Source organism: Condylostylus longicornis, unplaced genomic scaffold (genome assembly GCF_029603195.1).
Source record: "Condylostylus longicornis isolate FDR11 unplaced genomic scaffold, ASM2960319v2 ptg000089l, whole genome shotgun sequence".
In the NCBI taxonomy this organism is placed as follows: Eukaryota; Metazoa; Arthropoda; class Insecta; order Diptera; family Dolichopodidae; genus Condylostylus; species Condylostylus longicornis.
In genome coordinates, this window is record NW_026578057.1 from 11,223 (window position 1) to 37,011 (window position 25,789).

The 25,789-nt window shown below is 28.4% G+C and overlaps 1 protein-coding gene across 3 annotated transcripts; it reads left to right on the forward strand.

The window, feature by feature from the left end:
- The first annotated feature begins 7,093 nt into the window (after window positions 1-7,093).
- On the forward strand, window positions 7,094-25,174 carry LOC129613705 (uncharacterized). 3 transcript variants are annotated; one of them, XM_055527879.1, is made up of 7 exons: window positions 7,094-7,141; window positions 7,650-7,964; window positions 22,146-22,234; window positions 22,314-22,375; window positions 23,115-23,247; window positions 23,801-24,027; window positions 24,101-25,174. In XM_055527879.1, exons 3-7 carry the CDS (start codon window positions 22,215-22,217, stop codon window positions 25,024-25,026), a joined length of 1,368 nt encoding a protein of 455 aa, XP_055383854.1. In that variant the 5' UTR covers window positions 7,094-7,141; window positions 7,650-7,964; window positions 22,146-22,214; the 3' UTR covers window positions 25,027-25,174. The 3 variants fall into 3 exon arrangements, with proteins under 3 accessions (XP_055383854.1, XP_055383853.1, XP_055383855.1); XM_055527878.1 differs by having other exon boundaries at window positions 7,650-7,871; XM_055527880.1 differs by lacking the exons at window positions 7,094-7,141; window positions 7,650-7,964 and adding an exon at window positions 16,880-17,012.
- Window positions 25,175-25,789: the final 615 nt, after the last annotated feature.

Consider the following 25,789-nt stretch of genomic DNA (forward strand, 5'->3'; position numbering starts at 1 on the left):
ATTTTACTAATACAACATCATAGTTGCGAAATTAATAACAATGTGCTTATTACACTTATAATTTAACTTAATGGAAATTTCTTCATGCAACTGCAGAACAGATGGATGACGTAATCAAAGGAACGAGTTAAAGGCAGAAAAATTTATTAAAAAATTTTTCTCCTCGAACCAGTGACCTACCGCTTTCTAGGCGGACGCTCTACCAACTGAGCTACAGAGGCATAAAGAAATTGCCGACGAAATGTTCTCTACATTGCTTATACTGTAATTCACATGATTACGAGTACTAAGTACAGCAATCCCTCCTATAACGTAACCTCTTACTATATAATTTCGATATATGTAAATTTTATTTTTCCTACCTATCTTCACTTAATGTAATTTTTACCTCGTTTTACGTAATTTTAAAATAATTTAATATGCATAATCTATTTTTTTTTTTAATATAAATTTCTTTCTTTACCAACAGACAACTTACTAGTTTAGGCAAATATCAAGTACATACATACATATGTATGTACATACATATTAGTTTAGTTGGACCTCCTATAATGTAATTTCACTTAACGTAAAAATTTTTCGGTCCCAAAAATTACGTTATAGGAGGGATTGCTGTATTTGTTTTGTTTACATTGATTGCTACATACAATCTACTATTACACAATAACAAGAACATATATATTTATAGGATTGTGCCTATTGCACTAATTAAATTATGAATTTTACTAATACAACACCATAGTTGCGAAATTAATAAGAATGTGCTTATTACACTAATAATTTAACTTAGTGGAATATTCGGACCTATCAATGATGCGGAAATTATAAAAACAAACCTCGAAGCATTTATCTACGTAAAATGATACCCTTGTCCAGTAGCTATGCGAACAGAAGTAGAAAAACAAGTAAAAAAACTCCTAGAAGACGGCATAATACGACCTTCGAAAAGCGCGTATAACGCACCCATTTGGATAGTGGAAAAGAAATTAGATTCGTCTGGAGAGAAAAAATACAGAATTTTCATGGATTATAAAAAACTAAACACAATAACTACAGCCGATACCTATCCTATTCTAGACATTTCTCACACGATTTTAAATCTAAAAAACTCGAAATACTTCACAACACCCGATTTAACATCAGGACCAAAGAATTTCTTGGTCTTACCCCTTATTATAGACGCTTCATAAGAGATTTTGCGAAGATGGTCAAGCCTCTCACAAATCTTACTAGAAGGAAAAATCCCCAAATTAGTGCAAGGCAATCACAAAAAGTGCAAATAAAATTGAACAAGGAACAATTTGAAGCATTTCATACTTTAAAAAAAGTATTGTCATCATCAGAATTGTTCATATTCCCCGAATTCAGTAAACCTTTCTTGCTTACAACGGACGCATCAAATCATGCCATGGACGTCGTCCTCTCACAAGGTGAAATAAATAAAGACAAACCAATAACTTATATTTCTAGATCCTTAAATAAGACGGAAGAGAACTAGGCTACAAACGAGAAAGAGAACTCGAAAAATTAAGGAATTATCTTTATGGCGCAAAACAGGTCAACATACTAACTAATCATCAGCCGCTAACATTCGCGCTAGGAAATAAGAACAATAATTCCAAGCTAAAAAGATGGAAAGCACGGTTGGAGAAATATAATTACAAACTTATTTTTACACCAGGATGCACGAACAAAGTCGCAGACACCTTATCAATACTACCCACTGAAGTAAACACAATATCAACATCAACAGCACCAACTTAATTCCACATGTTGAAGCTCCATTAAACGTATTTAAGAATCAAATAATTATCGCACAAGGCAAAGAATGTGAATGTATCACAAGGCAAAGAATATCAGCATACCAAATATAAACAAACAGAATCTGATGAAAATACTAAAAGAAAAATTACACCCAACTTTAACAAACGGAATTAAAATCCCAAAACAGTTTCTTCAACGCTTACAAGAACTTTATACAGAACGCTGGTCAAACTATAAAATTAGAATCTCGTAGAGAATGGTACAAGATATTGATAGAGAAGGAAATATTTATTCAATAGAGATTTATTTAGAAACACACAAGAGAGCTCACAGAAACTACAGATAAATTAAAGAACAAATCCTAGAGAAGTATTACTTTCCGAACATGACATCACGGATTAAAAACTTCATTAAAACATGCGAAGTATGTAACATCAACAAATACGACAGGCATCCCAATAAACCGGAATTACAATCAACACCCATACCAGCATATCCAACAGAAATAATAAAAAATTCATCAGTTGCATAGATAAATTTTCAAATTTTACAAAATTTTTTCACATTAAAGATAAATCTGTACTTAATATAGGGGACAAGCTAATTAAAATTATACACTACTACACTATGATGATAGTAATGGATAACGAAGCCAGCTTTACAAGTCCCATAGTAACAGACTACCTCAAAACACTCGGAATAGAAATATACTTCACACCATCCGAGTAACAGAAAAGCGAGGTAAAAGAGGCCGTAGAACGTGTGCATTCGACAATAATTGAAATTTTAAGATGTCTCACCAACGAGTGTAAAGAACTATCCCTAAAAGAATTAGTAAACATAGCAGTAGACAGATATAATAACACATTTCACTCTGTAACACGAAGAAAACCTACTGACATATTTTTCGGTAGACCCGAACGAATTAACTATCAAAGGCTAGTAGACTTCAAAGAAAAAATAAATGAGGACCTCGTAGAACGCATTAGAAGAAATCAAAAGACCAAAATAAGTCGTGAGAATCAAAAAAGAAATAAACTGAAAAACTATAAGAAAGGTGAAATCGTTTTCACAGCAATTAAGCAAATTCAAGGGAAAACGAAACCAAAATTTATAAGAGAAACCGTAGCAAAAGACAACAAAGTAACAATAGTTACTACATCAGGAAGAAGAGTGCACAAGTCACAAATCAAAAAAATTAACTAATTAAAATTTTTTTTAACAATTTTCAGCTTGTGGGCAATAAGTCAACCTTTCAACCTATACAAATATAGCATTCCGATAACAGCCATTAAAGAAAGAGGAGGAAAAATCTTAAGTGGAAACCTTAAATTGGTGCACATCATCAACCTCATGGAATACAAGGATATAACAGATGCAATGTTACTTTCATTAAGTAAAATAAATAAAACAAGCGGTCGTAAATTCCAAATAGCTCATTAACTTAACCAAATATTGAACCTGATATCGGAACTTAGAGGGCGAGAAGGAAGAAGCCGACGCTAGCGGGTTCACCTGACGCTACCGACTGGGATAATATTATCAGAAGCCAGAACGATATAATTGAAAACAATAATGAGCAGTACAAAATCAACAGGGTATTCACAAAAACAGCCGAACAAATAATGAGGGACTATAATACAATTGCAAACCATATGAATGACGACTCAACAAGCAATTCCGAACAAATAATATTCAACGTGTTAACAATACTCCTTTAACTTGCATATTATGTGAATATTTGTTTTCAAAAATTGGGCAAAATTTAATTTTATCAAAAATATGGAATATTTTTTAATAAGTCAGATAAAGTTAATAAAAAAGGAACTTTGAATTCGCATTAGAAAATTTTGTTGCCATTTTTGTGAAAATAAATCCTGTGGTATAGTTGTAATTTTCAATTTAAAATATATGTATGCCCCAATATATTAAGTCAAAATAATTCTCGAAGAACCAAAATTTTTTGCAGATCACTGATAATTTCTGTACATATGTATTTGGGTTGGAAAAATGCTGTTTTTTTGTTAATGCTTGTCCGTTATACTCTTGAACTGCCCGTTTGCTACAACTGACGACAACAGTAAAAATGTATAAATAAGGTTCTTATTAAGGTGTCGGAAATTATTTGTGTAAAGGAAGCTGTTCAATATTTTTAGCTTTACTGATTCTACATATTTTATTAATTTAAAATTTTAAATTTCAAAAAAATTGATTTTAAAATCCTTTTGAAAAAGGTTGTAATTTTTAACATACATATATTAACCTTTCCTGTTTTCCAAATGAAAGGATAGGGTACTGAAAGGGTAGGGTTAAAGAGCAAAATTGCTGAATAAGGAATTGAATTTAAAAAGAGTTAAAAATAAAGTTGGGTCAAACCAATGGTTTGTATTGTAGCACTTTTCCCTTCAGCAAGTGAAAATTCTGCTTTTAAATACAGTCTATGTATACCTATCACACATTCTAAAAATTATTTTCATTCATATACAAAACTCTTTCTAAGATTGCATATATTTAGGATGATACATACATGCCTTTGAAATAAAGCAAAAATTACTATAAAGAGGGGTTAACATAATGCTCGATTTTAAGGTTTAATTATGTGAGTTAAGAAAAATAATTATATTTTTTAATGTCATGGAATTTACCGTTAGCTTTTTGTGTTTATAGAAATTTGAAAAATCTTGCGGTTTCGGAAATATAAGGTGTCAAAAATTCAAATTTTACAAATTTCAAGAGGCAATAACTTGAGAGCGGAAGGAGATGGAAAAAAATTTTTTTCCAACGAAATGAATTATTTGTTAATGTCTAAAAGTCCATAAAATTTCAAGCTTCTACAGGTTGGGGTCTAGAAAATAAACGACATCAAAAATTTGGAAAAAACGGACTTTAGATAACGGTAAATTTGAGCGGCCATTTTGTTTTTCTAAAGTTAACCTTTAGTATACCCCGCTAGGGGAAGCAAGCCACTGGCTTTCCGCGTTTGCAAAATTTGAAAAATGCTTAAGGTTTCATTGCGCTAAATAGTTAAAGAATGGCATTTTTAGGGTTTCGGGGGGGTATAACTTCTAAAGGGGGGGAGATAGATAAAAATTTTGTTCTACGAAAATAAGTTTCTAGTAAAAATCTATGTACGTACAAAATTTCAGCTTCCTATCTTCAAGGGTGTAGAAGTTTTGTAAACAGACACACGGGTAGACAGACGGACGGACGGACGGACAGAGTGAAACTAATAAGCACTTTTTTTCAAAAATTTTTTGGAAAAGTGCTAAAAAAGCAAAGAAAATTATCAAGATCACTTTTAAAACCATATTAAATGAAATGAGAGTTGTTCTAAAATAGGGCTATTTCGGGACTAAAAGGTTTCAATGTCAGATTCTTTTTGGTATCCCACTAGCAAAATCTTATTTCTAGCCCTAGAGACTTGGGACAAAAGTACTCGTATTTCTTTACACCTTAAAAGTAGCTAGACATATATATATATATAAAATTATTACATACTTTTTGCTTACTCATACTTACATACTTAGGAGAGAAAAGAACGTGAACAACTAATTGAGTGAGCTAAGACAAATAACAATGTTTTGCGACAATTTATTTATCACGATTTTTTGATTTTCACATAAATTTTGTAAAGCGTTTACTATTTTACAGAGGCGATAACTTGGAAGGGAATTTTAAGGCAAAGACTGGTTAAATTCGCATTTGCAGTTCTGACTGCGAGGTATCTTATGAGTTAAAACTGCACTGCAATACAACTAAAAGTTTGATTCATATTTTAAAGACATTAACAGCTAATTTTAAATTTTTTTATTTATTTATGTTTCTGAATAATATGAAAAGTAAAAAGAAGAAAATTAAAAGAGAAATAAAGATATTGGAAATTTAAAAAAAGTTGTTAAATATGACAGCGAAAGTTGGAAAAAGGGAAAATCCCAAAAATACAAAACTTTCTCCGTTTTATATATTTAATATTTTCTAGTCACTTTAGAATGAATCGAATTTTATTTAAGGTATGTAATGATTTTAAAACAACTTTATATTTTTTTTTTTTTTAAACTGGTTTCCCTTTGTAGAATTACATTACAAATCTTCCTCAGCCAGTTTTCGCGACCAGCGACCGTATTACTCGTATATTTCAATAACGAGTTCTCTTTAATAATTGGGTTGTACGAGTAAATATGTATAAAAGCATACTAAAATTTTGTGCTGCCAATTTGATAGAAGTTCTTTTGCAGTTCTACCAACAAAAATGAAGTGCTTTTTGCACCAAACTACAAACACTTGCTATTATTACTACAAATGAAAGAAAATTCAGTGAAAAACAAAAACTAAACTTCGAGAAAGGAAAGTGAATGAAGCTGTATTATTCATTTTTTTAAATGACCAAACCGATTCTTTTTGCATATAAAGTCGCAATACACAGAGGAAACTATCCCCACAATGGAAACGTCAATTTTTAATGATGAACAGTTGCCTTTAAATCGCCTAAGAGAAAAACTATATCAAACAATTTAACAACGTATTGGTTTAAGATAACGGTTGATTTTAACTGCCATCAAATGATCAGCTATTCTGATCATCTGTTTCAGACCAAAATACGTCTATTTTATAAAAACTTCGACTCGTTCTAAACCCTTAGTTTCCGTTTGCTTACCACTTCCACTATTTCACTAAGCGAGTGTATTAAAAATAGCAAATTGAACTAAAATAAATTTAGTTAAAAACAATTTATTTTTAATATTTTTTTTTATATCATAATGAAAATAAGTGAGTTTAAAATTTCATTTATTGTTATATTGTATGTACATGTCTATATACATATGTACACATGCTTGGTGAATACACAGTTATGAAAACAAAACTGGTTTAAAAAATGTTTTAAAATATTTGCTTTTGTGTATTCAAATTTTTTTTTCAAAAAAAAGAAAATTATTCAATTTCTTTAGTACAAACACAATCCTAGTAAGTATAAGTGGAAAGTTTTCATTTAAAATAAATTTTACTAAAAATATATTTCTTAAAATTTATAGAAATTTGATTGATGTCGTACGGACATTCTTCATTGCCAGTTAAAAGGTTACTGAGCTGAGTTAAATTATGAAAAAAATTAAAATGAATTTTAAATTGAAAAATTTTGCGTAAGAAAATTCACCAAACTCTAATCAAATTTTCCTCATATTAGAAAATTTTACTAAAAATCTTTATACATATTGAAGAAAACATTGGGTACTTTTGATAATCAGTGCTAACTTAAAATATGGTATTTGATAAAAAAAAAAGTATATTCGAAAGTCGTAGTACGTCTAAATTTCTACAACATTTTTCAGGGTAGTGGTACACATATAAATTTCGTACGGGAAGGCTGTATCGCTGAGTGGTAAAATAGTTTTATTTGTTGTTTAAAATTTAATATTAATTTAAATTTAGTGAATAATTTTATTCACTATATTTATTATTTGGTTATTAAATAAAATGAAGATTTATAATTTATATTAATTAAATTTTTTTTGTTAGTATAAAACAAATATAGATTTTCAAAAAATACGAGTTATACTAAAGTTTATTTAAAAAAAGAAGTTGACTTAATAATTTGCAAAAATATTAAGATGTCTTGTACATAATAGGAGTTTATGTGTAAACGCAGAGTCGAATTACTTATAAAATAGATATACTTTGATTTAAAGTATCTAATAGCATGTGTGTAGATTTAATTTAATTTTTTGTGTACAATGCTTTAATTACTTTATTCGTTCTTTGTTGTTTTATATGCTACTATTTTTTTAGTACCTGACGAGACAGGTATATTATTAAGATATGAATGAAATGTTGATTGATATAGAAAAAAATAGTGCCATTAATTTGATTTAATATAATTTTATTTTTAGTTCTCCATCTGCATTCAACATAAAAGCGAGTGGTTAAACTTTTTCTTCCGACGGAGCTTTTCTTGCATTGCATTTCGAATTTTATAAATTAAAAAATTTTTATTATTCTTTTAGTACTTGTTTCTTTTTTTTACTTCAGTGATTTGAAAATTACAAGTTTTAATTTTACGCCAGCGCCTTAAGATTATTTTATAAGAATTGAAAGTAAAATTTACTCTGATGGTAAATATGACTTTGTATAAGTAGTTCTATATTGTTAAGACTAAACCTTTCAATAAGAATTATAAACATAAACAATTTCAATCAATTTAATATGTAAGTACATATTCTTGAAACAAATTCTTTCTTACCTTTATTTATAAATTTGAAAAGGTAAAAATTGCTGACTAAATATGTAAATTTTTATTGTGAAATATTCCTTTTGACGAACATGTGATCTTGTTTGATAAGAATGAAATCTACGAAAAAAATTATATAATTATGTATTAAATACAACAAAAAAAATTATTTGTGGCGGTTTTTTTCGAAAAACAATGTTTTATGTTGCATGTACATTAGTTATTTCGTATAATTCGTAAATATGTACATATATGTGTGTACTTATTACTATACGCACAAATATTGTTTGTGTCAAAAAAGAAATGTGAAATGCGAATTTAACAAAGATTTAATAAATAAATATGCATGTGTGTGTGTATTGCATGTAGATATGTAGCAACTTGCTTAACTGCATAGTGCAATAAATATACAATGTATTTTAAGTGATTTAAAAAAAGAGCATTGTAAAATGTTATTTATTGTCTAAAAAAACTCTTTTTATTTTTAATATTTTATTAATATATGAAATGATTTTTTTTTTTATTTTTAACATGTGTTTGACTTATATGTATGTATAATATGCTTCTATATTCACATGTATAAAATATGCATTATGTTGTGCCACTAATAAGTGTTACGTTCAGCTCATTTCTCAACTAAACATAACACATATAGCCAAACAATAAGTTTATGTTCAGTACACAGCACAAGTTATAAATATTCTATACCAACACATTTAATTTTATACATAATAAAACTATTTTTTTACCTGGACTTTAGAAACATGTTCTTTTACAAAATTTTGGGTCACGTGAGTTCAAAGAAAGCTCAAAACCAAATGACTATAGAACAACGACAAAAAATAACAAAGTAAAACACTGTTAAAAGTAAAAAATTATTGCTTTAATCAATAATGTTTTACTTGGTTTATAAAAGAAAATTATCAAAATAATATTTTATTTATTGTAAAATTCATTTGCAATATTTTTAAACTTCAATTTGAAACTTTTTCTTATTTTACTTTGTTTTTTTTTTTAATTTAATAAAATACATACATACATATGTACATGTCGGTAACTGTTGTGAAAAAAATTAAATATATGTATACTGGAAATCATAACATTTAATCATAGTTCTAACTAGGTAGTAATGGTATGGTATTGTATTTTATTGACATTTTTTGCATTGAAAATACATTTATTCGATTGAAAAGCGAAGTGAAGTTAAAAACTTGGCACATGGGAAAATTTATTTGACAGGCGTATTTTATTGCATATACAGGGTGCTTCAAATTTCACACACAGCATGAAATGTGTATGTTTTTTAAACATTATTAATACGTTTTACAGGTAAAACTATGAGGAATAGAGGAAAATGTATGGGTTAACTTTTGGATCGTACTCGTAATACATCGAAAAAAAAAACAAAAAAAAATAAAAATTTTCGAGAAATTTCGATAAAAAAAATAATTAATTGTGAGATCGGAAATAAACAAAAATCGCCTTTAAAATAAGCTCCCGATGGTTACTTTGTGTCACCTGATTCCAAAGTTTTAAGCATTTATTTATATGCAGAAAAAGTCTGGTACCTTTTTTTGCAAGGCCCTCCCTCCCAATAGCAAATTTTTCACTGGCGGTTAAATTAGTTGCGGTAATTTCGTTCTTGTTCTGTTTTCAACAAAATTTAACTTATTCAATAAACTTCCAGTTGTTGGTACATAGTTAAGATTTTCACCCTTATTGTGAAAATTAATGCCAAATATATCTACAGGCCATCAAGCTCAGAGAGCATATCATAAATTAATTTGAAATTTATATAGAGTTTAAATGGAAGTTGTGTCGGAATTTATTTGTGTGAAGGGAATTAATCAAAATTTTTGGCTCTATTGATTCTACATATTTTTTCAAATTTAAAATTTAAATTTCAAAAAAATCCATTTGTAAATTCCATCTGAAGAATACATTTAAAAAAAAATTACAATTTATAGCACAGACAACCTTTCTTGTCTTTCAAATGGAAGGGTACTGAATTACTCGTACAAAAAAAGCAAAAAATTAATAATTTTAATCTAGATGGCTTTTTAAATTATACTATATAAAATAATATTCATAAGGAATACTCAAAAATTTCACAAAAAAAAAATGAAAAAATATTTCAATCGGCATACTTCGAAAATATAAAACATTAACAATATTATTGTTTTTGTAATTTTTTCCGATTGAAAATTTCGGAAAAGATTTTCAGCTTGGAGGCCTGATAGATACATATATGTATATGGCATTAGTAAAAATACTTAACTATGATATAAATATTCAAACTGAGTTAGACACGTAGACTTTTGAGTTATTATAAATCCCAGTTGTAGCGATTATGAATCTGCAGTGGCAATATTATTTTTCAGAGTGTCAAAAAATCGTTTGACTTGAATACTGGGTTTCTACGTTTGAAAATTTCATTAGTAGAACTTTGACATTTATTTTCATTACAAGTGTGATTCATATTTACTCTTTTACCAATTTCGTGATACATTTCTACTACTTCGGTAGTAGTAAGATTTACAATAAGGGTGTTTATTAATGTTAAAAACTACCCGGTTGGAAACATATACATACGTAGAATAAATTTATCACAATGGTGGATGCTCAAACAGGTTTAGAATTTTTATTTTGGGTAAGAAAAGCAATTATTTATGCCTAAATGCAAGATTTTTATTTTTTACTTTGTATACAAGGTGATTTGTTAATCAATGCTTTAACATATACCATCACTTAAGAATTAGGATATCAAAAATGATTAAAATTTTTGTTTGAAACTAGGTGTCAATGCTATCATCCAAAAATAAAAAAAAAATTATAAAACTTCAAAAATTCAAATTGAAAGTTGAATTTTTACCAAACCTAATAATCATAATTACGATTTGTTGTTTTCATTGAAAAAAAAAAACGCTTATGTATGTATGCTATTCTTGATATTACAAAAAATCAAATCCTGGACTAAAGCCATATATATCTATCTGGCCGCCAAGCTCAGAGAGCAAATCAATACCCATAAAAACGAACGACATACTCCTATATGCAATATTGACAAAAGCAAATGAGAAATAAAATAAAAGAAATACTATACACAAAAAAGTGACCAAATCAGTTGTCAATATAAATACAATACAAGCAAAATTGATCGATATACTAAATCCAATAAATATTAAAACGCACGAGACCTGTAGTAAGAATGATTTTGTATTCCTTTCAAATAAAAGTGACCCAATCATTTGCCTTACTAATATAATATACAATGCAAATAAAAGTATTGTATAAAAGGGGACATGAAATATAAATGAAATCCAATACAAATAAAATTGAACAATATGTTAAATAACCATTGGTATTGCAATACAAAGAAAAACGAACGAGAACTGATCAAATACGAGTATCAATAAAATGCAATATAATGAGTTAAAAGAAAGGAAGCATTGAACTGAGCTACCCTTCAATTTTATGCATAAATATGTCTTATATGAACGAAGAGAAGTGAACGAAATGAACGATTGATCGAGATTTTATAATCGGTCAGTGAAAAAAAGTCGTGCGTTCAGAACGAATCACTGAAAAGAACGATATTGCCCATGACTAATCTATTGCGTACTCTTTCCCTCTCCCAAAAATTCCCGTGTATAAAAATGAAAATAGGAAGGCATGCTGCTTAACTCTTTTAGCTAAGGGAATTTTTTGTATACAAATATTGGTAAGTGATTGCATTAGTGTGATGTAAACGGAAAGTAGAACTATTTCTTGTGCAGAATCAGTAGAGAAAAATATGCAGAATCAGTAGAGGCAAAAATATTGATCAATTTCCTTCACACAAATAAATTCCGACTTGTAAATTCCATATAAATTTCTTACATTTAAACTCCATATAAATTTGGAATTTATTTTTTGATTTGCTCTCTGAGCTTGGTGGCCAGATAGATATATATGGCATTAGTTTTACCCATTTAATTCTAAAACATAATAAAAATAACACTTTAAACCTTAAAAAATATAAAAATTGTTCCGTTTTTGCAACTGTTCGATGGTCGTTGAAAAAAATATTAAATACTATGCGAGTGAATTTGAATACACATTACTGATTTATAAAATTTTTTAATGCCATCATTCGTATGGTATAATTAACTCAGTGAAAAAGTTTAGAGTTATTTCAAAAATTAAAATTTGGAAAAAATTATGTATATACACTTGTAAATATTGTGCATTTAGTATAATTAGAACAATTAGGAACGAATTCTTCATTCTTTTATGATAAAATGGTATACATATGTTATGTATATATACAGTAGTCTTCAAAATGCTGTAGTGTAAAGCTTAACAAACAGAATTATTTTATTTTAACTTGTACACTGAACGCACATGAGCTGTTTTACCTCAAACATAATAGTTATATCAAAATTTATTTAGATTTTAGGTTCCCCTAAAAAAAATTAAAATTAATGAAGGAGACAGTTTAGTTTGTGTAGCGGGAGATAAAGAAAATCCTTTAATAAAGTTGTGTCAAACAAATGATTTGTACTGTAGCACTTTTCACTTAAACAAGTGAAAATACTGCTTTTAAACAGTCTATGTATGTGCACCACACTATTAAAATTATTTTCATTCATAAACCAAACTATTTCTAGGATTGCATATATTTAGGATGACGCATATATGCAGTCTTTGAAATAGAGCAAAAATTAATATAAAGAGGGCTTAACATAATGCTCGATTTTAAGGGTTAATTGTGTGAGGCGATAACTTGAGAGGGGGTGGAGATGGAAAACATTTTTTTCAAACGAAATGAAGCATTTATTAGTCTCTAAAAGCTCCTAAAATTTCAGGCTTTTACACGCTGGGGTCTAGAAGAAAAACAACATCGAAAATTTGGAAAAAACGGACTTTAAATAACGGTAAATTTGAACGGCCATTTTGTTTTTCTAAAGTTTCACTATAGTATACGGCGCTAGGGAAGGCAAGCCACTGCCTTTCCGCGTTTGCAAAATTTCAAAAATGCTTATGGTTTCACTGCACTAAATAGTTAAAAAATGGAATTTTAGGGTTTTGGGAGAGTATAACTTCTAGAGGAGGGGAGATAGACAAAAATTTTGTTCTACGAAAGTAAGTTTCTATTAAAGATCTATGTACGTATTAAATTTCAACTTTCGATCTCTAAGGGTGTAGAAGTGTTGTAAACAGACACTCGGACAGACGGACGGACGGACGGACAGAGTGAAACTAATAAGCACTTTTTTTCAAAAATCTTTTGGAAAAGTGCTAAAAAGAAAGAATAAAACAAATGTAGAAACACGGTTGTTGGATCCTAACAGAGAGGAACAGTTCAAAGCTGATGAATTTACACGTATTGATGTAAATGTAAAGCTGATGATTTATGTACACGTAACGTTATTTTGATTTTTGTGCATTTTTTCAAATTTGAATTTTTGATATGTTGTTCAAAAAACTCCTAAGTATAAGAAGTATAATTTTTTTTTTTGGATTTAGTCAACTTTTCCTTTAGAAAACTCCAGATGAAAATAGGCAAAAATCATCATTTTTGCAAAAAAAAAATGATTCTTCAGAAAACATTTCGCCAAAAGTACATACGCAATTTTACAAATTTATACATATAATAAAGTTGGGTCAAACCAATGGTTTGTATTGTAGCACTTTTCCCTTCAACAAGTGAAAATTTTGCTTTTAAATACAGTCTATGTATACCTATCACTCTATTAAAATTATTTTCATTCATATACAAAACTATTTCCAGAATTGCATATATTTAGGATGATACATACATGCCTTTGAAATAAAGCAAAAATTACTATAAAGAGGGGTTAACATAATGCTCGATTTTAAGGGTTAATTGTGTGAGTTAAGAAAAATAATTATATTTTTTAATTTCATGGAATTTACCGTTAGCTTTTTGCGTTTATAAAAATTTGGAAAAGCTTGCGGTTTCGGAAATATAAGGTGTCAAAAATTCAAATTTTACAAATTTCAAGAGGTGATAACTTGAGAGGGGGTGGAGATGGAAAAAAATTTTCTTCTAACGAAATAAACTATTTGTTAATGTCTAAAAGCTCCTAAAATTTCAAGCTTCTACAGGCTGGGGTCTAGAAGAAAAATGACATCAAAAATTTGGAAAAAAAGGAATTTAGATAACGGTAAATTTGAACGGCCATTTTGTTTTTCTAAAGTATAACTATAGTATATCGCGCTAGGGGAAGCAAGACACTGCCTTTCTGCGTTTGCAAAATTTCAAAAATGCTTATGGTTTCATTGCAACAAATATTTAAAAAAGGCCATTTTTAGGGTTTTGGGGAGGTATAACTTCTAGAGGGGGGGAGATAGGTAAAAATTTTGTTCTACGGAAATAAGTTTCTGGTGAAGATCTATGTACGTATGAAATTTCAGCTTTCTATCTTAAAGGGCGTAGAAGTTTTGTAAACAAAAAAAGTGTCCACGGACGGACGGACGGACGGACGGACGGACGGACGGACGGACGGACAGAGTGAAACTAATAAGCACTTTTTTCAAAAAATTTTTTGGAAAAGTGCTAAAAAGTAGGTCCCAGGCCTTGATTTTTTTGTAACGTCACAGACATCTTTATTCTTAAAACTCCGTAACACCATACCACAGACGTCTTTATATAAGACTTCGCAATACACAATTTACTTATCCACACATACAGCGTATGCAAAATTGAATATCATACTTTTTCTAAAAAAATATATTCTTATATTAGGTATTTTCGAATGAATTAGAAAAGTTCTTGGTGATTTCAATGAAATTTCATGCTCTTGCCCAAGCATAATAAATTATAGGTAGCAAAAAAATTTTCTGATAAAGCAAAAATAGTAAATATGTACATAAAAAATTTTTTTTTGCAAAAAAATGTTGGAATTCACTTTTTTTATTTACTAACGTACATATTTTATCACATATGTATGTATTCATCAAAATAAAATATAATTTTATTAAAGACTTTGGAGTTTATTTACATTATTAAATCCTTTTATTAATGCTTGTATCCATCCTTTGTACTTCAAATGCAATCTTTTATTGTTACCTCGTTCTTTGGAAAGACAAATGTAGGCATAGTATTCTCCTTCTCTCGTATTACTGCTTCTTATTGGAATGCAGTCTTCGGCTATTATTATATTTCATTTAAATATGCGTACAATAAAAACTTTAAAAAATACACCAAATCTTATCAATTTGGTGCATACATCATGTACATATATGCATCATCTCAAAATAACTGCATACATCATGTGCATATATTTCTGTACATTTAAACAGATATACATTTTATACTTATAAAACATTTACCTACACATATGTATAGTCTATAACAACATTGCTTATCTATTTTTTATTCTACAATTTTGTTTAAATTCTTAGTAAAAATCAAAAAAAAAATAAAAAAACTTTATGATTATTTGTCATACTCAAGAAGTACTCATAACTCACAGAAAGTAAATTATTTTTTTTAGTGTTTTTACATGTACTCGTAATAATTTATGTATGTTGTGCCAATTTTTAATCCCCGATTATAAAAATTGAAAAAAAAAACTTTTTTTGCTCGTGTTGAATTATTTTGAAATTCACTTTTTTTTTATTAACTACATATACGTAATACATAAAAATATAAAATTTTGAATCCATTTTTCTTAAAGCTAATAATATGCTTTATTGTTACATCGTTCTTTAGAAAAATAAACGTAGGTATAGAATTTTCGCCTTTTTAGTATTATTCTTTCAAAAGCACCTTTGTTTTATAAAAATTGAAAAAAAATTTTTTTTGCTCGTGTTGAACTTTCTTGTAATTATAATATCTTTGGTTTTTTGAGTCAAGTTTTCGTATAAAAAACTTGAAATAAAATAAGCAAAAATCACCATTTTCCCAAAAAAACAACAAAAAAAATGATTCTTCAAAAAAACCATTTCGTCGAAAATACGTAATATGCCATTTTAACAAATGCTTTCACAAAAAAGCAGCGTCCAGGACTCCAGACCATGGTTTCTTGTAATGTCAAGGTTTGGTGTAATATACACAGTTATTTATGTATATTTTTTTAGTTATTTTTCTAACTGGAATCAGTCCTATCGTTTCTATTTTCTAAACAGGAGTAAATGACTGAGACCATGGTCACACTATTATCATTAAAAATTGGAATTATTTTTGTATGTATGTATATTTGAAATAAAATTTTGAAAAGAGAAAGATGCAAAAAAAAGGCGGATAATCTGAAAAATAGGCGATTATTTAAAAATAAAAAAAAGCTATACATAAATGTATTAACTGCCAAAGAGAAAAGAAAAAACGATTTAAATGTGCATATTGGTAACAAAAGGGTACGTTTGCCTACTTTTGAATTAAAATTTACAATTAATCTCAATTTTCTTTATTTTCGGTAACAGTAGTATTCTGGTATAAATAGAAAAGAACTCTTTTACTGTAGCAGCAGCTTTGTAGGCGTCAGCTGCTGGTTTATTCCATTTGAATAAGTATCAACCTTTCATTTTTTCCAACTGTCCGTTTTCTGGGTTTTTTGGTAAATTAGTTTTGTTAAGTAAAAAATGTCTCTGATACAATGTACATGTATTATCTGATTTTAAAAAATTTTAAGTAGTTTAAAAATTATTTCTTTTTAAAATCAAATTGTGTATTATATTATATTATTTGTATATTGTAAAAAAAATCAAAATTTTTCTGTTGTTTTCCGTTTGGTATTGTACCTAGATGTATATCGTCGTTCAAAATCAAATAAATGGATGACAGAAAAAAAAACCATAAAAAAAAAATTTTTCTTTGTGTTAATAGATTTAAACGTACATTTCAAAAAATTTTAGATTCAAAAATGAAGACAGAAATTTCATAACTACAAAATTACAAATTTAGTATATGTAAAAAAGATACGAAACGTAGTATGAAAATTCAAGCAATGAAAGAAGATGAAGAATCGTCTGATCTTATGGAATGGGCCTCGTGATTCTGTTTACTATAGTATTGCATGTAAGATAATATAAAATTGAAATTATTTTTTTATAAGAATGGATTAAGGCTTTCTGTGGCATCCATTTATTACAAGTTTCATTTAACAACACTCTTAATACCACAATTGCATGCAACGTAATTTCTTTTTTCGTTTTCATACCCTGCACCTTCGCAAAGGGTGCTTCGCAAAGGAACACTTGAATTAGTCGCCCCAGGACAAGAATAGGCGGATCCAACCTGCCATCAGACCTATCAATAGTGGGGGACTTTAACCCAGCCTAAAACGAACCTGAATGGTCATAAACTCCTAAAACTAGTCAAACTGACTAATCCTTAGTTTCACTCTATGGTATTTTTATGTCTATATTCCATGAACGGAGGCACACACCTTATTGTATGTTGACAATTTAGACCAACGAACAGGAAACCAATAATTTTCTCTATATTTCTTTTCTAATTATATTCTTTTCTACTTTACATGTTCTTTACATCTGAGCTTGACATCCAAAGTCATACGTAGGTATTTCGCTGTGTTTTGGATTGATACTTTAGCACCACTCAAACTCAATTTTGGTTCACTAAATTTTTGTTTGAGAAATTCACATGTGCAGATTTACTTTCATTTATCCTTATTTTCCATGTATTTGTCCATTACAGGTAATATTGTTACTTGCTTCCTGTAATTTTTTGGTCGATTATTCAACATTAGATCCTACTGCCAATATTGCTGTGTCGTCGAAAAAGGTAGTGACAGCAACCCATAAATCGAACGCCTGCCTTTCCACTAATGCCTTTTCTGCAATAATTGTTATTCTGTGTACTTGATCAATTCTTGCATGCTTTGTTCTAAAACTACACTAATGGTTTGGAATCAATTTCTTATTTTCTATTATAGGCATTAGCCTTGTTAACAACAATTTTTGAAAAAGTTTTGATTGGAGAAATCGGTCTATATGGCTTTGCTTCATTCAAGAGTTCCACCGGTTTTCCTGCCATAATAACATCCGCTATTTTCCAAGCACTAAAAACATACCTCATACCTGTTAACCTCAGTTAACAGCTTCATGTATCAATTTTTTCACAAATGTCATAGTTTTTCTCGGCAACTCTCGTAATGTCAAATTACCTTTTCATTAAATAAAGCCATAGTGCTTTCATTCATATCAAAATCTTCCACAAAAGAAATACTAGAATTCAGTATTTCAGAAAAGAATCAGTTTTATAACTGATGCTTTTTGTCCAAGATCCATTTCCTTTTTGCAGGGGGGGATTCGTTTTATCGGCTTCTTGGTACTCTCCGTTGCTTTCCACAACGAATAATTCATTTCTTTAGTTGCCAATAAGCCCTTTATATAATTCTCGTATGATATTGATTTAAAATATTCCATTTTTCTTTTCCATTCACAATAATTTTATCGTCTGAGTGACACGTTTCTTGCCATTCATGTTCAGTCATTCAATTAAATCAGTTATATCCTTAGGATAAGTACTTGACACAGGCTTCAATTTAGAGAATCATTAATTTTTCCTGGCGGCTTTCTGTATCAATTTGATAAAACCCGCCACCTCAAAATCTAGTTGGTCTCTAGTCTATGTCATGTTTGAACTCTACCGGATCTGTGGTTTTGTTGACTAAAGCGCGTACGCTCCGTTTGTTAGCTATTTTCTCACTAAGGGTTGGTATCATAGCAGAGTGATCGGAATTTAAAATAAAATCATTTTCTAACTTCAAAATATTTGCTGAACTTCTTTTAGATATAAAAAGAAAGACATTTTTAGCAAATGCTTAAAAATATCCTTCTTTATATTACATCTTGGTGGACAATATACTGATCAATATTTTTGGTTCCTCATCATGTTTTACCGTTTCCCTATTTAAAATAGCGCAACATCCTCCATTCGCCATTTGCGTTCCTCGTACCAATTCGTATTTTATTTACTGAAATATTATTTATTCAGAAATCGCTTCGGGCTTGGTAGGTACACGTTAGTTCCCCACAGTTAGTTCATTGAGATTTCGCCAATTCTTTGTAGCACGTCTTGCATCATTTGCATTAAACTACCGTCAATTTCTTTAGGTTTTTGCATTGTATTTTTGTTAATTTCTTTATTATTCATGTCTTTCTTAGGTCTTTTTTCCATATAATTTACTAATACCATACACGTAACACCATTTTTTACCTTATTTGATGAAAAAGCATTACAACACATTCATTTATAGTGTAACACATATTATGTTGTTGACGATAATTAAATTAAAGTTCTGTTCTTTTATTTTAATACTAAATTTTTTTACAATTTTCAAGTCTGTTATTCTTTCATACTAAAGAATTTTTTTATTTATTTTTATCAGATGTACAATTGTATTTTCAATAATAATTATAAGATAAGTGTAAAATTAAAATGTAAATAAATTGTGTTGTGCACAAATATCATTCCAGGACTGATAATAAATACTATGAACGCACATATATATTTAATCATGAAAGGTGTTAGGGAAGAATTAATTTTGAATGAATCAAAATTTTTTTAGAAAAACCAAATATTCTCTGAAATTTGTTTTTTGACCTGCATATACATACTTATGCACATATATAATCATAATACTGCTGTTGTTACAATTCTTTCGATGTAGCACCAATAAACACATTAATGTTATAACTTAATTTAAATCTGCCTTGACTGCTTATTTATCTTTTTAGTAGTTTTCCAAAAAAAAAAAATTTTAAAAAAAGTCCTTACTAGTTGCACTCTGTCCGTCAGGGACTCGTTTACAAAACTTCCACACCATTGAAGATAGGAAGCTGAAATTTCATATATACATAACTGGTATTTCCTAGAAGAAAATATTCTTATTTCCTAGGAGAAAATTTTTACCTATCCCCTCACCTCTAAATATTATAGCCCCTCAAAACCCAAAAAATGTCACTTTTATCGATTTGCAAACGTCACACATCAATGTTATAGATTTACAGTAACGAAACATTTTTGGAATTTTGCAAACGCAGAAAAGTAGTGATTAACTTCTAATTTCAAATCATGCCATACTTGAACTTAAAAAAAACAAAATGGTCGTTAAAATTTAAAGTTACCTGAAATCCGTGTTTCCAAATTTTTGATATCGTTGTTTTTGAAGATCGCTGGCTGTAGGAGTCTAAAATTTTAACAGCTTTCAGATATTAATAAATAGTTCATATAGTTACAAGAAAATATTCCCCCCAGCCCCCCTACAAGTTATCGCCTCACGAAATTTGTAAAATTTGAACTTTTGACACCTGGTACTTACGGCATTGCAAGCTTTTCAAATTTTAATAAAAGAAAGAAGAAAGCTAAAGGTAAAAGCCATGCCATTAAAAAATATAGTTATTTTTCTTATGCAATTAACTCACGCAATTAACCTTTAAATGCGAGCATTATGTTAGCGTCATTCATTTTTTTTTACTTCTTCCTAAATGTATGCAGTCCTTGAAATAGTGCTGTTGGTCGTATGTATACGAATGAAAGTAATATTAATAATGTAATGTAGTACATACATAGATATTTAAAAGCAGGCAAAAGTAGTATTTTTACTTATAGTAAGGGGAAAAGTGCTACATTGCAAAACATTGGTTTGACCCCACTTTATTTATTTTTTGTATATCAGCACATTCCTAAATTTAAATAGATACATATCAAGCTAAAGTTGAGTAAATATTAAGTATAAATGTCGATCGTGTCAACATTCGACAAAATTTGAATTCGAACTGCAAGTTTTTTTGTAACTTTTGTGACTTTCAAATATACTTTTTATTTGTTTACTATTGAAATATGTACTTATATGTATATGTTACTTGTAACACTTTTTTATCATTTGTTGATAAAACAGTGTTACAAATAACAATTAAACCTGAATTTTTAGTTTGCCAACATTTCATTATAATACGTACATACAATATATGTATTTAGCCGATAGATAAAATTTCATCATGTACTATATGTATATATACGCATGCGCAAACTATAGGAAATTTGTTATCAGGCGGCTGTTAGGTAATAAATTTAAAATTATACGACTATAAGAAAACGATATTGTAACTTTTTGACTAGAAATGGTTTTTAATTTAATAATAAATTTGAAAAATAGACAAAACTTTTGATTGTAGACGATGTTTACAGCTCAACAGGTTCGGAGTTACAAGGATTTAAAGTCAATTTCGACTGATTTCTTTACTTGAAATTTTGAGTATAACTCCGCGAGTGTGTAAGACAGGCGCATTAACAAATATGATTTGAAAACCACAGTAAAGGTTTTCTTATGAATGCCTACATTAGTTATAATTTGTTCGGATTTCGGAATCATACGACTGTAAAGTTCGAAAAATTTCAAATTTCAATTTTTCATTTTTAAAAAACAGTAATTTTCTAGGTGATGTAACATTGGAGCTTTCTCCAGTTTTAGCACAGGAACCTTGATAACTGAGCTTCAATTTGGTGTATGAGTTATTACACTAGCTGATTTGGTTAGGAGTTATTAGCTTAAGAAAATTGAAAACTTTAGAAGTCTTTCTGTTTAAATCAACTTCAGTCGTAAAATAGACGTAAACCTTTTCTTTTAAACCTTTTAATTTCTTCTGATCTGATTTTGATTCGAAATAAGAGCATGAAAAATCCATGTTCTGGAATATACCAAAACTTCTTATATCAAATAACAATGTATTACAATGCATATTATACGTAAATGTTCACATACTATGTTTAGTCACAATTCCTTTCAGTTTTAGCTCCTATAATTAATACGTCAGTAAAGGGACTGTACCAAATGTTAACTCCTATCTTAGTAAAAAACAATAAGCTTTGTCTGAGTGTTTTTTTTTCACCAAAAATTATTATTTAATTTTTCGACAAATCGTATTAATTTTAATATACTATATTTTAATATAATTTGACGATATCAAAAAATAACTCAGTTATTTTAAAACTATGTAGCCCCGATACACAAATTTAAACCTAGACTCTAGGGTTGTTATTTATTAAAATTTAACTGAGTTATTTTTTAATGTGAGTCTCTTAAAAGAACCTAATATAAAGTTTTATTTGGTTCTCATATTGTAAAAATAACTTTGTTTTGACATAATTGGTCTAATCTAAATAAAAACTTTTTAATCATTTCAGAAATATAAATTTTTATCATTGCGAAATATTTAAGAAAGAAACTGCTGAACGAATGTAAAAATATTAAAAATGTGTCGTTGTTGCCAAAGGTAAATTTTTTAAAACAAAATAGATTAAGAACAATTTAAGATAAATTAAACGAAAAAATAAATATTTTTGTCGTTGCAGTTGCTTAGAAGATCTGTATTGGAACTGTATTGAGGAGAAATTTTGTTTTGATAAATCAATTGGTTAGTTTTTGTCTTTTTATTTGAAAATTTTGTAAGATTTGCACATTATTTTTCCAATATGTACATCCCTAACTTAAACAAACATATTTTGGAAAATCTTTATATTTTTGGGAAATTAATTTTCGTAACCACGGTTTATTCATGCAACCGTTTTATAAAGTAGAAAAGGTTTAAGACATTTCGAAAAATATAGAAATCCCGAAGTAAAATTGTTACTTCTGAATTTCTATAGGTTGAACTCGTATGTAAACATCATAAAACTGCGCAATAAAACGAAATTGTGCATGTCAGGAATTTAAAGTTTTAAAAAACTTGAAGAACAATAACTTCAATTTAGTTTGTGGAATTTATCTTTGAAAATTTTATATACATACATACATACATTATGTATAAAGCGTGCTTTGTACATCATAGCACGCTTTTCCATAAAAAAACTGTTTTGAAATAGACTTGTTTCTTTTGTGAAAAAAAGCAAAATAAAAGTAAAATATTATATTCGAACAGCATAAATTTATTTATCTTATCAATAAAATATATCTATGTACCTACATATGTTATTTGATCATAAAAATTTGGAATGTAACTAGAAAAAAAAAAAGAAATATATATATTATATGTATATATATATATGATATATGTTTATATATATATATATATATATATATATATATACATTATACATATATCTATATATATAATAAATATATGTATGTATATACATATGTACATGTTTTCACAGCTGAATACAACCCCGACGAGGATGAATTCGTTACTAAAAACAACATTAAAATTATAGCCAATGGACAGGATAATAATAATAAAAGTCCAATACGTTCTCAACCAATGAAACGAAACGAGTCTACAAGTTTTAGGTAGATACATATTTCTTTTTCATGTACCATTGTTTACGGCTTTAAAAATGGATAAAATGTTTTGAAGTCTCAATAGTTTTTCAGGTACAGCGAGTTTAAGAAAATTGCAGAAATGTTTTTAATTATAATTAACGTTCCAACAAAAAGTCTTGAATGGGTTAAAACAGCTTCGAAGAAAAATATATTATCCCATTTCATAATTAATACAACCAAAGATAAACATTTTAAAATATCCTCTATATATCTAGAGGATATAGCAAAAAAAAACGTTTGAATTTTAAGATTTTAAAAGTTTTGTTAGAAGGGACTATAATTTTCAAATTAAACCAATTATATATATTTATTAAGAACTAAGTGCGAAAGTTTCAAATAAAAATATTATCCATTTTCGAAGCCCAAACGATAAGATAAAGCACTTCATATTAATTAACCATCATGTAAATTTTTCGTATATAAATATGCCTATGAATATAGACATACATATGTGTATATACGAGGATTATGAATATATGTACATGTTAAAATTTTTTTCCAAACTTTATCCCATTTTCAGCAATGCAAAAATTCATGAAGAAGATGTACGACGCGAAATTCAAACTAGTGTACCAATTTTGGCACCTGAAATTTTAGCAGTATTTAATAATTCACAAATTTTTCAAGAATCCCAAAAACTATCTAGAACAAATACAAAATCTGGTATTACACCTATTCATACACCTACATCAACTAGGAATAAATATATGGCTAGCGAACAAAAAAAATTAATTTTTCATTTAGAAGGTAATTTTTTATAGATTTTTCTTTATTTCAAAATCATCTAAAATTTTTATATGAAGGTTTTTAATTACTTTAGGGAATGCCATTGAAATAACAAGGGACAGTACAAAATCTGTGTCAACAATAACCGATAACCAAATTAATGAAACTGCAGTTAATACAACAAGAGATAAGAAAATTAAATTTACTATAGCGGATAATTCACCGCTTGAACTAGTTGCTAAATCACCAAATGCTTATTGTCCTATTATACCAGAAAATGATGAAGATGAAATCGATGATGCAACTATTAGTGAGATAGTTTTGAATAATACAAAATTATGTCCAAATATAAATTCACATAATCAAAGTAAAAATGAATCTAATAAAAGTTCAATTGAAACTATAGAGGCAAGTGTAGATGGTAGTGAAAGTAATATAAACGATGAGGTTATATTGCGTCCAAAGTTTATAGATGATATTAGTTTTGCAAATGAAAAGAGTTTATTTGATCATAAACCGTTAAGAAATGTTTATAGTATGCCATATGTGAAAACACCAGCAGTTAGAACAGTTTCAAGTGAAACGGATATATTTTCCATAACAGCTTCGGGATTATATGGCCAATTGAGCATGACACCAGAAGTGCCATCAATTTCTTTTGCACATTTACCTAAAAATTATGAAGATACACCTACAGTTGAAAAATATAAGGAAACAATAACTTTATACAAGTTACAAACAGCTAACAAAGAAAGAGCTGATAGCCAAATTGTTGATTATTCAATGCCAAGATATTTTAAGAAAACATTGGCTCACAGTAACCAAAACTTGGAGGATTATGCAGGCGATTTGAAAAGCACGCATAGTAAGGGTGGTTCAAAAGAAAACGTAAATATTCACAATAGTAATAAAAAGTTAGAAAGAAGTAAGAGGCTGAAACAACTCAGAGGTAATTTACCACCTTTAATAATTGTACATCGACATCATCAGAAAAAAGAAGATATTAAAAATACGCATTAAAATAATAGAGGAAAACGAAAACTATTAGAATGTATACAAATTATTTCCAATTTGATATTATAATTTTTTTGAGCATGTGACAAACTTCCATCATAATTCATTCAAAAAGATACATATGTACATACATATATTCAGTTATACCTAAGTATTTTCTGAATTTAATTTATTACCCTTATTATGATCGAATGACATTTGAAATTATGATTTATGAACATACTTTACAGATAGTTTAGATTTTCCCATTATATCACTATAAATGCTATAACATCAACTAAAAAAAGCACTTACGTACTTATGTATTATTTTGATTTTTGGTTTTATTCGGCAAGCTTGCCTAAAATTTAGGCGAATTCGCTAATCATAATACCAAATATTCATATTCGCCAAAAATTTCACTCGCTTCGCCGATCATAATGGGAGCCTATATTTGTTTATCTTCCAAGAAAATAAGCTATGATAATTAATTTTAATTCTTTTTAAAGTTTCATTTTTAAGTTGCTACGTTTCATTGAAATTTCTGAAACAATATATTTTATAGATTCAGGTTTGATGCAATAATCTTACGCAAAAAAAGTACACACAAGTATACTTTCTACTTATTCCTTTATATCTCTTCGAATAATGATGATCTTTAATGATAAGATTACTATGAAACATTCTGTTTTAAATTCCTTAACAACAATTAAAATAATACATTAGTATAAAATTAAAATAATACATGAGTATATATTTTTTGTACTAAGATGATATAACATAAAATACT